Source organism: Sinocyclocheilus anshuiensis, unplaced genomic scaffold, assembly GCF_001515605.1.
Source record: "Sinocyclocheilus anshuiensis isolate Anshui unplaced genomic scaffold, SAMN03320099.WGS_v1.1 scaffold998, whole genome shotgun sequence".
NCBI lineage: Eukaryota > Metazoa > Chordata > Actinopteri > Cypriniformes > Cyprinidae > Sinocyclocheilus > Sinocyclocheilus anshuiensis.
The window spans coordinates 83,047-95,479 of record NW_015536513.1 but is presented as its reverse complement, the minus strand read 5'-3'; the positions used below and the strand labels follow the sequence as shown (position 1 = coordinate 95,479).

The 12,433-nt window shown below is 38.7% G+C and overlaps 1 protein-coding gene across 1 annotated transcript in view; it reads right to left on the bottom strand.

The window, feature by feature from the left end:
- Positions 1-11,082, bottom strand: part of LOC107692232 (gastrula zinc finger protein XlCGF57.1-like) — a gene marked incomplete at its 3' end in the record, with an annotated part of 166,610 nt that extends 155,528 nt beyond the window's left edge. The window contains exons 1-4 of the mRNA XM_016491200.1: positions 11,008-11,082; positions 10,377-10,494; positions 10,055-10,145; positions 6,000-6,354 (exon numbers count right to left, since the gene is read on the bottom strand). Coding sequence (XP_016346686.1) covers positions 6,000-6,354; positions 10,055-10,145; positions 10,377-10,424 — 494 coding nt within the window. The remainder of the gene's footprint in view (positions 1-5,999; positions 6,355-10,054; positions 10,146-10,376; positions 10,495-11,007) is intronic.
- Positions 11,083-12,433: the final 1,351 nt, after the last annotated feature.

Below are 12,433 nucleotides of genomic sequence, written 5' to 3'. Positions count from 1 at the left end.
AAAATACCTTTCTCCCCATCCTGGCACAAACGGCTCGATTAGTTCTGGCTTTGATGAAGGTCTGCCTTCCGAAAAACAAAATGCGTTGCGAAGCCCAAACAAAGACGTTTGGTCACGGAGGTGAAAAAAAAACAGCGTTTCAGGCGGTCGCACACCGGACGAGAAGCGCAGCGTCGCGCAACGTCTTTACAATTCAAATACTTTATTTTCTGTCCGTGGCGCCCAGCTACGTCGTGTTATACTTGTAAGAATTGTTCTAGACCAGCGGCGCTACAGCACAGCAGCTCTTCTTCGTTTTCTCTGATGCACTAACTCTGCAGCAGCACTTCTTCTTCGTCGTCTCCTCTCATGCACTCACTAAACCAAGCGCTCTAACCGCAACCTCGCCCCTCCCCACCCCCCAACCCTTCGAATTTCTGTAGGCGGGAATTATTTTAAATGAAATTCTAATGAGCCGCTTTTGAATTTTGGTATTTCCCATTCATTTCCTATGGGTGCCCATTTTTGGGCACAAAGGTCAAATTAAGGAGTTGTTGTTTTTTTTCAACCACTTAACATTGTTGAATTGAGTCCTCTTTTTTGTGTGTGTGTTCAGGTGGCAAACTTATGAAAAGTAGCCAAGTCTTGAACCGCTCAGATTAAGTAAACTATTTAAAAAAATAAATAAAATAAAATGATTTTGCCCAAATTTGTCCCGAAGGAGGATTGAGGGTTAAATCAACTAAAATCTTTGGCCTGTTTACACCTGGTCATTTCATGCGTTTTCGCTGATCGGATATCTATCTGATTTGTTAAAACGTTTCCATTTACACTTGGCCACATAAATGTGTTGTCGCAAAATGGATATAAATCCGATCTTCAATCCCAGCGCTATATTTAAATTTAACGGAGTTCAAGCCAACGAAATCAAAAGATAAGCGCTGTATTTTATTAATTATCAGCTCATTTCATGATCAAAGACCGCAATAGGAGGGCGCACGGCATCTGCACTGGAAAGATAAGTTTGTCTTACTACTTTTAATGAAGATGATTGTGTGTTGAGCGTCTGCGTCTTACTTTGCGGCAGTTTGCGCGTCAGCTTGCTGAAGAGATACTCAGCTACTCGTCCGCAGCGATGCGTGTTGCATTAGCGCAGACATATCTGACTATAATGTCATATAGCCTATAACACGCTCTCACACATTTATTATTTTAATGTTTTGGAAGGAGTAAAATTTATATGTGGTTTCAACAATCAGATGCATTTACACTGGTCCAGTTTCATCTGGAATGCGTCCCAGACCACCTCCTGAAGTGGTTTGAGCGATCGGATTTATATCCGTCTCAAATGCGTTTCGGAGGGCATTTACACCTGGTCTTTTCACGATCAGATAGCTATCCGATCAGACAAAACGCATGAAGTGACCAGGTGTAAACAGGCCCTAAGCAGTTAAATACTGATTAATAACTTGATTAATAGTCACTCAAAGAATTCTCTATTCTGCAAGCAGACTTGAACAAATATGTCTTGTGACTTACACAGCTATGATTGCTCTTGGCTAATCTGGCTGTATGAGAAAATCAATTACTTACAAAACAAATACATATATATTATCTGGAAGCTGTGCTAAATGAGTAAACTCTAGGAGTGGGAGAAAAAAATACCTAACTATTGCGATTCTTTTTAAAATGATTTAAAAATCGATTGGTTTACCTCAGAATCGATTTTTATATTTAATTATTTTACTTTTCATAAGAGGTGGTGGGGAGAAGTTAGCGCTTTTTAATTCCAAGAAGAGGGTGAAATGTATAGGTGTGTTCGACTTGGAGCAGCACTGCACAGACGATCAGCGGATGACATCAAAGTAATCACCTATGGTAAGTGTTGCCCCGAAGGGGCTGTATCCCCTATTGTATCTGTATGTTTTCTTCTTCTTCTTCTTCCCAATGGGGGTCTATGGCAGCCCTATGAACGGAACATAGGAAAATGATGAAAATGGGCACACTTGTAGTGATGGCCATGAATAGTGATCAACTTTGGAGTCTCTAGGACCAACTCTATAGCGCCACCACTAGTTCAAATATTCAACATTGAAATGGTAATAACTCCTGAACCCCTAATTATAGAAAAATGAAATTTAGTACACCTAATTACTCTCTTCATGCTGATCACATTCAATAGCTTACATTAAGACTCCGCCCATTACAGTAGCAGACATTTTGAAAAGTACAGTATTCTGTCTTTTCGCTACCCCTCCTTCTAAATTGATCCAATTCTTCCCAAAAAAAAAAAAAAGTTATGAAGTTGTGAACTTAACAAGGTTGACCCAAATTTGGTTCAGAGGCTGTATCTCGGCCAAACTTTGATCAATCGAAACAAAACTCGGTACACTTCATCAACACCATGATCTGAGGGTCCATGCTAAAGTTGGGCACAGTGCCACCTATGGGTCGTGAGATACCAAAAATTCATGTTTTTGCTTATAACTTTTGAACAATTAGTAAGAAAATCATGATTTTACCAGAATCGGCTGAATCATGTGTCCACCATTTTGAAATTTCTCATAAATTGCAATATCTTTTGAACCATTTGACATATCCGCACAAAAATCGGTAGGGATCATCAACGGCATTTCCCGGAGGTACCTGAGATGCTGCGTTTGAACGCAGCGCCACCTAGTGTTCTAGAGATATAACGATTCTTGCAAAAACACTTAAAACTTTTGAAAATGTTGTCCAAATGATGTTGTTTTAATATAATTTCATTCCCTGGGTTATGCCAATTCTGACGATGTCTCATTTGTCATTTTCCTTCAGTGTGTCTGTCCGCCATATTGAAGTAAACAAAAACTGTTTTTTTGTTCTACTTCTCCTTCAAATGTTGTCCAATTTTGTCCAAAATCTGATCATATGATCTTTGGACCGAGCCGCACAGAAATGACTGAACAGATTTTTGATATTCACTACCGTTCCCAAGAAATACCTCTCCAAAGTAGACCGTGCATGTGCTTGTTGATTGCTAGTTAGCTTAGCATGCTATCCGGTTGCCATTCATTCTAATGTGACTGTTCAACTATTAGGTTAACCGTAAGGTTAGTATTAAGTTATCTTAGCATGCTAATCTGTCTAAAATGCTAAGTCATGCTTTTCTGAGCTCATTCTCACACCTAAACTTATCTTCTGCAGCCTGTTGAATGTGTCTCAACTGAGTGGCACACTCTGCTAAACCACTGGCAATGAAGCCTTTCATGTTGTGGGTTCGAGTCCTGAGTGGTAGAATGTTATAAAATTTTGTGTTATGTTGTTCGGTTTTCATTTGTTTATTATCCAGATTAGCATTGTACAAATCTTTATTGCTCCTGAACTAGAAATTAATGTTTTTATCCATACTGTGTTCATTTTCATTTGAACTTCTGTTCATTCTATGTTCATTCTCGCCAATAATTCTGAACCGGCTGTATTTCACGTTCGTTCAATTTCTGCTGTTTTTGATCTTCCCGCTCTGCACTGCGCTACAGCCCCTTCAGGGGCTTGGCCCCATATCGCTGCTTGCAGCTATATTTAATTTAATTAACTTTGTCTGAGTTGCAAGATGTCCGGTCTGATGATAAAAGCTCACGCATTGGCGACTGGACTTTTCCAAGTGTTTTTATGGAAATGGCAGATGAGGGACGAAACCTGGACGTTCACAAACTGGCTCTGATGAACGTTAAAATGAGGACCAAATGCGGATGTAAGTGGACATCCTCAAAATGTCCGCACACGAACGTTACAAAGCGGACGTACTGTGGACTTAAATGGACGTTTGCAACGTCCGGGGGACATCCCGATTGCTGGGTTAGTCTATTCAAATTCAAAATGTGATGGCAAAAATGCATCTGTATGCTTTTTTATATTTATATAATTTAATATAGTTAATCTATATTACACAAAGAGTGCCGTTTTTTTCTCCAGATATCAGCATGATAATAAATGTAATAATCATTTTATACAAGTTTAAGTTAGCATTAAGTGACTTACATTTTAGACACAATATTGCCTGTTTTTGCTCAATTTTGCCAAAGAAAATAGTTCCAAACAAAGATCACAACACTGTTTTGCATCTCTGAGCAATGGACAGTGTTTACTTATTAAATGAATCAGCTTTTTGAACGAATCGGTTGAATACATATTTCAGTGATTCAGTCATTTACACTGTTACTTTCACTGTGCTTTGTTTCTGAATGAATCAGCCGTTTGAATGAATCTGTTGAATCTCAATGATTCCTCATTAACAGTCACTTACTATTCAGTCATTTACACTGTTACTTTCACTGTGCTTTGTTTCTGAATGAATCAGCCGTTTGAATGAATCTGTTGAATCTCAATGATTCACTCATTAACAGTCACTTGCTGCCACCTACTGGCGCTTTTAATTTCACATTTTGACAATTGTTTTTATATTTTTTATCATTTTAAATATCAGTACTCAACGTTTTATGTTTAAAACAAAGTATTATTTATCATGCATTTGTACCTGCAGGTTAAATGCATCCATGTCCCCTTAAGCTACATCGGTCGCTTGTTCACAGTGTAGTATTTCCTGTACAGTGAATGGCATGTAGTGCACAATGTAGGCGATAGGGAACGATTCAGATAGTGTAAATATGCTTTCGATTGGGGCAAATGAGGTCTGGTTTCACGTTGTGTCACACGAACCGCAGCAGCGTGCACAGTCTGATCCGGACTTTGGCTCCGGTCCAGAGACGCGATCGCACGGAGCGATTCATATGTGCGAGTCGGCATATATTAAACACTTAAAACTACACAGCCTCAGCATGATTATGATCACGATTTTGTTTTACTAGAGTTTCATATTGAATCTAGAGGGTAATCTATTAGACTGTGGCTGTCAAATACGGCTTTACCGAGCTCAACGGCTCTGACCCGTGCAGATATAAACAAAACGCTATTGGCTCATTTATTGGCTGCTCGATATGTCCCGCCCTGTCTTTCTGTTTCAGTTGAAATTACGTCACCACATAGAATAACGCTGCGTGTTTCAAGGCACTTCAGGGGACCTTTAAGTACTGTATGGCTTTCAGGCACTTTATACACCACTGATGCAAAGCAACATAGCACTTTATTTTATTTCAGAAAGTATTTTTTCTACTCATTTTGTTGTACATTTGACTATAATATTCATGTGCAAGTTCAGGGTTTTGGTACTTGTAAGTTTCATGGTTCAAGGTACTTTAAATATACACTGTGTATGTGTATGCTTCTGAAATAAAAGTTCAGAAAGATGTGATGCATTGTTTTTGTTAATGACTCATCATATAGTCTCTTTTAAGAGAGAACATACAAGAACTAGAGCGAGAAGAAATAAAATCACTCTACACCAGAAAATAACGACTTACTAACTTTTTCTACTACACACAGATTCACTATCTCAACTACACCAAATCAACCAGTGTACATCCAATTGGAGGGTCATAAAAAAAAAAAAAAGAAACTCACAAGTTTGGAACAACTTGAGGGTTAGTGAATGATGACAGTTTTCATTTTTGGGTGAATTATTGTTTTAAGACAAGTGAATATCTCCTCTTCAGTGTGACACCTTGTGACTGTAAAAAAAAATTTTTTTTCATTAAAATGGTATTATTATTATTTTGTTAATCTGAAACACTTTTCTCTGATGGCAGATGAAAGGCTTCCTTTGATGCGAGTTATTACATGATTCTTACATTTTTTCCTGTCCGAGAAACTCCTTCCACGCCAATGACATATAAAACTGTGATCTTGTGTGAGTCTTCATGTGGTTACTAAAGCATACTTTACTTCTGAAACCAGTTCCACACTGAGGGCACGTGAAAGACTGCTTTACAGTGTGAATTCTCATCATGTGCTTTTTAAGACTTCCTTTTTCAGTGAAACTATTTCCACACAGTTCACAGGTGTAAGGTTTTTCTCTAGTGTGACTTCTACTGTGCTTTTTAAGGTTGGATTTATCAGTGAAACATTTCCCACACTGAAGGCATGTGTAAGGCTTTTCTCCAGTGTGAATTTTCATATGTTTTTCAAGATTTCCTTTTGAAGTAAAGCTCTTTCCACACTGTTGGCAGGTGTAAGGCTTTTCTCCAGTGTGGATTCTAATGTGCTGATTAAGGTGTCCTTTTTTACTGAAACTCTTTCCACACTGTTCGCAGGTGAAAGGTTTCTCTCCAGTGTGGATTCTGATGTGCGTTTTAAGGCCTGTTTTATTAACGAAACTCTTCCCACACTGAGGGCATGTGTAAGGCTTTTCTCCAGTTATGAAATCATGATGTTTCTCATGCTGAACTTTGTTTTCCATTCCAATCAGATCTTGGCTCTCCTCTTTCTGTGGCATCAGGCCTAAAGCAAAAAGAGACCAATACAAGTTAACTCCAAAAAGCAACAGACATCTAGATTTCTAGACATTTAGATATGTATAGCTTCAAAACCAACCCTTTTATAATAAATATTACTTACAAAGCTACTGAAAGAGGTGTTGTCTGTAATCCTGTTCTCAATATTGTTAACTCTTTGCATTCTTTAGGAAATGTCCCAAATAAGCTGGCAGTTATCAAACCCCTTATGAAAAAGCTTGACTCAGGAGAACTGGTTAATTATAGACCGATCTCAAATTTGCCATTTTCATTAGAATCTTTGCTCCTTAAACCTACAAATTAACAATTTTTGGCATGCAATCATGGCTACATACATTCCTCCATGTGCTATAAGATCCTATGACAATGTAGACCATGACATTCTCTTGGATAGCTTTAAAATTATGTTGGCATTTGTGAACAAGAATTAGCATGGTTTATGTTTCATATCTGACTGCTACCACTTTGCTTGTGTAAATAAAGAGAACTCATCAAACTCAAGTATGGAGTGGCACAGGGCTCAGTATTAGGTCCTCTGCATTTTACGCTTGTACATGTTTCCTTTGATAGACAGTGGGTCTCATTTGATAAGCAAAAGTACATGCAAACTTGTGTGTAAAATCAGCGTACAAACATTTTCACAAACAAATCATGATTTGTCAAACACTTTAATTCTACAATTTCTTCTAAATTTACAAACAAATGTAGGAACAGACTGCCTGACTTTGCCACTTCATGTTAAGTTTTTTTTTTTGACCAACTGACCAATTCATATTTGGTCAACCATGCCTCTTCTCACTGACTAAATGTTTGGTCGACTACTGGGGGCAGCCCTACAGGTCAGGACACATTTGAAGCAGATTCACAACCTGCTGGAGAAGCACACCACGGATAAGCAAGTGCGAATTCACGGCTTTCCTTGGCCCGTATTCATGAAAAAGCAACTCTTTGCACTAAGAAAATTCTTAGAAATGTGGGTGTTCCCTCTTAAAATTAAAGGATCCTAGTAAAGAAAAAAATAATTCAGTAAGCATCTTAAACTTTAAAAGGGGTCTTAAGGTCCAAAATTGTAGAAGTACCGACGAGGACTTTTAAGGGGCTTAAAGCCTGTGTTATACTTTCCGCGTCCGCGAGTCCGCTATGGTATGCGTGACGTAAAAATCGTCATCGGAGAGTGTGCGCGGAGGCTCTGAGCGGACATCTGCGTGCCTCCCATTTTTTTGCGCGATCAGTAGGCTACTGCGCATGCGCAGGCTGTGTGAAGAAGCCCGATGCTACTCGAACCTGTACAATCCGTCGATAAAACAATATAAAGACAGCCAGATGTGCAATAACTCTGGGCAATTCTTTGTTCACGTTTGTTTATTGTTCAAGCCGATCTACTACGCATGTATGGAACACGTCCGCGGAGCGGACCATCAGCGTATGCTTTCGGAAGTATAAATACAAGTAGTCCGCGCTGTCCGTGTATGCATCCGGAACTTGAGAGTTTCTGTAGCAGCGGAGAAAATGGAGAAAATGGATGAAACTTGAAAAGGGAGAAGAAATATGTTGCACACAATGCAAGACTGAGTTAACCCTTGGAAACAAAAATATATAGGAATATAATGCAAAATATAATGCAATATATTACATAATACATTTCCATATATGAGAAACAACTGGAAAAATGCAACTATGCAGCAGTGATGATTTGGGCTTGTCACAACCTTCTATAAGCAAAGTGATCACACAAACAATCACAGCACTTTCAGAACCTTATTGTGTCTCTGTTAATTTCCTAGCAAATAGGGGTGTGCCATATCATACCGTCCACGATAATACCGGTATAAATTTTTACATGATAAAAAAAGTGTCATATCACGATATCTGTGGTATAGCGACGCAATGATGTATGGCGGATATACGTTCCCTAGCGCACAACAACAACAACACCACAAACCCAATAGGTGTGTTCGACTTGAAGCAGTGCTGCACAGACTGATCGGTGTAATCGCATCAAAGTATCGCGAGAACGGTTCAAGAGCATATTCGAGTGCACACTCTTACCTTCAAAAATAGGCGAGACGCATATAATTAGTGAACCGGCGCGGAGGGGGGGGGGGCCCCGGCGATTTCAACCGACTGCCCGAGGCCTGCATAAGAATACGGCCTGCGCGTCGTCACAAAAGCTTATCAATTGCAAGTGTTGTAAGCCTTGCCAATTTAAACATTCAAAACAGTTTAAAGCCTTCAAACACAAGACGCGGAAAAACTCAACTGAGCGTTCGCGCGCCGAGTTCGGTGCGCACACGGAGAGCCGCGCAAACACCAAACCGAGCTCTTCATCGCTTCCTCCCGTGCCTGAACGAACAAATACACCTCACCAGTTTAAACATTCAAGCACAAAAAGACATGAAAAGCTTAATTCAGCACCCGCGCACTGTTCTGTGCGTACAGTGTGCATGCAGAGAGCCGCGTTAAACACCGAATTAAGTTTGGTCTCTTCTTGCTCTTGAAACGACAAATGCATACAAAATTGTCACAATACCGGTCTTTGCGAGTATCCTCGAAAAAATGGTCGGTTATGTCTTAAGTGAACGTAAACGATTGAGAAAGAAATGGAATGTATATCATTATACTGGATGTATTATCTCTTAAAGTGACCGTGCCTAATTAACTGGCTGCTGTCAGCGTCCTTAATGTTAATCCAAGAAATTAAATGGGAGAAAATCACTCACTGCTCTTTACTGAATTACTTTGTAGTTTTAACAATCTATATTTCATTTATACAGTGAAGACTATGCAATGCTATTTACATTTGATTATTCAGTTTCTGTACCTTGGACACCTACAAACTTGAAAAAACTTACACGGTTTAATTTGTATATTTGTGCTATTTACACAATTTCAAACAGGGCCCACTGGTACAACCTGAACCGGAGCCTCGCAAACCCCAGGTACGGCCCTGTACACAGATCGGTCTGCTTCAAGTCGAACACACAGCTGCTGCTGCCACCTTATCGCAATAGATTTACACTTCAAATTAGGTAGTCTGTCATCGATGACAGTAGCTCATTGGAAAAGGATGGAAAATGCCCTTCATTTTGTTTGCACAAATAAATGCTGCTGCCTGCCAGAATTATGCCTGTAATTTCAAAGTGAAGGCTTATAATAAACCTTATATTTAAACGTGCTCTTTTTTTCCCTTCTTGGACAACCACCCAATAACAGTCTTCGAAAAACTGTTTAAAATAATGTTTATAAACCATATATAATTAATAAAGTTGCTTAAACAATTAGAATTAAAAACAGCACCATGCATGTATGTATAGTTTAATACAAAGGACCACAAAGAGTAGGCTACTTTCTTCATTTAAAAACATGAGATGCAGTGTTTGGGGGCTCGTCCAATTTAAATTTGTTTGATTTGGTTCAATGTTAAAGTTGAAAATGTGCTCATTCTGACTCATTTTGACAGCATGGGTTACATTTTATTTAGTTTAACCAGAACACTAAAATTCTGAATTCTGACAGTTTAGATGTAGAAATCCTACAAACATTATAAGAGCACTTGGGGGGGGAAGTAGTGCTTCATTTATTTTTAAGCTCAAATCCTTTGAAAAAGAAAGGAGAGAAAGCTGCAGGAGGGCACAAAGTGTACAAAAACAGAACTAAATAGTTCAGCTTTGAGAATGAAAACCAACCTGTTTGTTCCTCAGTATCTTCATGTTTGGCTCTGAATGCTTCTTCAATCTTCACGTCTTCACTCTCCACTTTAATAATGTCTTCACTCTCCTCTTTAATAAACTCCATCTTTGTTTGTTCCTCAGTATCTTCATGTTTGACTCTGAATGCTTCTTCAATCTTCATGTCTTCACTCTCCTCTTTAATAAACTCCATCTTTGTTTGTTCCTCAGTATCTTCATGTTTGACTCTGAATGCTTCTTCAATCTTCATGTCTTCACTCTCCTCTTTAATAAACTCCATCTTTGTTTGTTCCTCAGTATCTTCATGTTTGACTCTGAATGCTTCTTCAATCTTCATGTCTTCACTCTCCTCTTTAATAAACGCCATCTTTATAATAGTGTCACGTGGATCTCAGTTGATTCAGCAGGAGTTTTTCTGTGTGTTTATACACTTTGTCCTGTTTAAGATCAGAATAAACAGGAAAAAACGGCAAACTAAATCTCTGGTTGTGTCTCAATCAGCTCCCTAGTTCAGTAGTCAGCACACTGGTGAGGGAGTCAGTCAGAAATAAAAAACACAAAAAATTTAACAATAAATAATAATAATAACTGAACAAGGAAATAGAAAATGTATATTGTTTGTAAAAGTTCATTACACGTTTGTGTTTGTTTGTTGTTCTTGTTTTGAGCAGCAGTGTGATTCGAGCGATTCAAAATAATGTGTGAAGCAATTGATTCAGTTCACTTGAAAAGATCCGCTTTTGAATCCGTGTTTACGATCATTTGATTCACTAAATAGGGCGCGAAATGAGATGCGCTTTACTCACACGATAACGTTCATTATTGTCAGATAAACTATTACAATGTTACATTCAAAAACAGTCAATTAACTTTACAAAGCTTGTAAAACCATAAAGTACACTGACCGCGTTGTATCTATTTAAACACTTTAAATGATTGAAACCACAAACCTTTCTTCAGCTGAAACAAACGCAGGAGCGCGGCGCGGCTCTATGACGTCATATATCCCAATCAAAATAAAAGTCCTGTTCACGCGCTGCTGTTTTCTACAGTACAATCCCAAAAAAAGTGCATGGGTATTTACATAAAACACATTCGAATAACAGAACCCTTCAGAGAATTTTATTCTTATTGAAATACATGGTGTTTTATAATAGTGTGCTGGAGATTTGATTTGGTCCTCACACTGAGCATAGTGTGACCCATTAAATATAACTATAAAAAAAAACGATAATTGTGATAATAATGTTATTGCACTTTATTTATTTAGCTTTTTTTTTATAAAATAAGCAAAATAATAAAGTGTGATAATACTAATATATTTAAAAATAAAAACGGAGTATTAAATAAAAAATACAATTATTTTATAGTAAACTTAAAAAAATAATTTTATATGAATTTTCATCATTTTAAAACTTAAAGGCCTGGTTTCACAGACAGGGCTTATGCCGAGTTCACACTGCACGATTTTTAAACTCGTCGGATCGCCGTCGTTTTCACACTGCGTGACTATCTGGGGTAGCATTCAGTTGCTGCTGTGTTCACATTGCACGATGGATCGGCGACAGGAGGTTACACACTGCATGACTTTACAATAGGAAGAATCGCCGACAGCTCTGTCTGGTCCGCAAACTACGTTTCACAACATAACACACGCGAGAAGTGATAAGGAAGTAACGCGAGAACCCGCGTGCGTCAGACCGGAGTTCTCCAACCTCCGATGTCGGGCATTTGTCGGCGATTTCGCAAAACCTGTCGGCGAGTGAAAATTCGGGCTAATATCGTGCAGTGTGAACTCGGCATTAGACTAAGCCAGGATTAGTCCATAGTTCAATTAGGACATTTAAAGTAATGTTTTAAACATGCCTTAGAAAAAAAAATACTAGTGTGCATCTTGAGACAAAACAAGGACACTGTCATGTTTTAAGATCAAACAGTGCAAGTTTCTTTCAATTGAAACATCTTAGACTTACATTTAAGTCTAGGACTAGGCTTAAGCCTTGTCTGTGAAACCGGGGGGAAATCAGCTATATATATCTATGGTTATAACACGCTTGAGACTGTGCATGCATTGGCTGCTCTAGCCTCTGGTTTCTATGGGAACCGGAGCTACTAACGGCTGCTGCAGTGATGCAATGACTTTACCAATCAACGATTGGCTCATTAATTTAGAAGGTGGGACTATCCCGCCATATTGCGTGTTGCAGTTTCTCCCATTCATAAGTACAGGAGTGAACTGTCTTTGTATTTCTATAGTCTTTGAAGCGACACTATGTAACATTTGCTCACGGTTCCCTTGTGTGGTTGATAAGCGCAATTGACCCATCGGTAAGCCCCTCCCCTTAAACGCAGATGAGCCAATGGCAGTCGAGTATC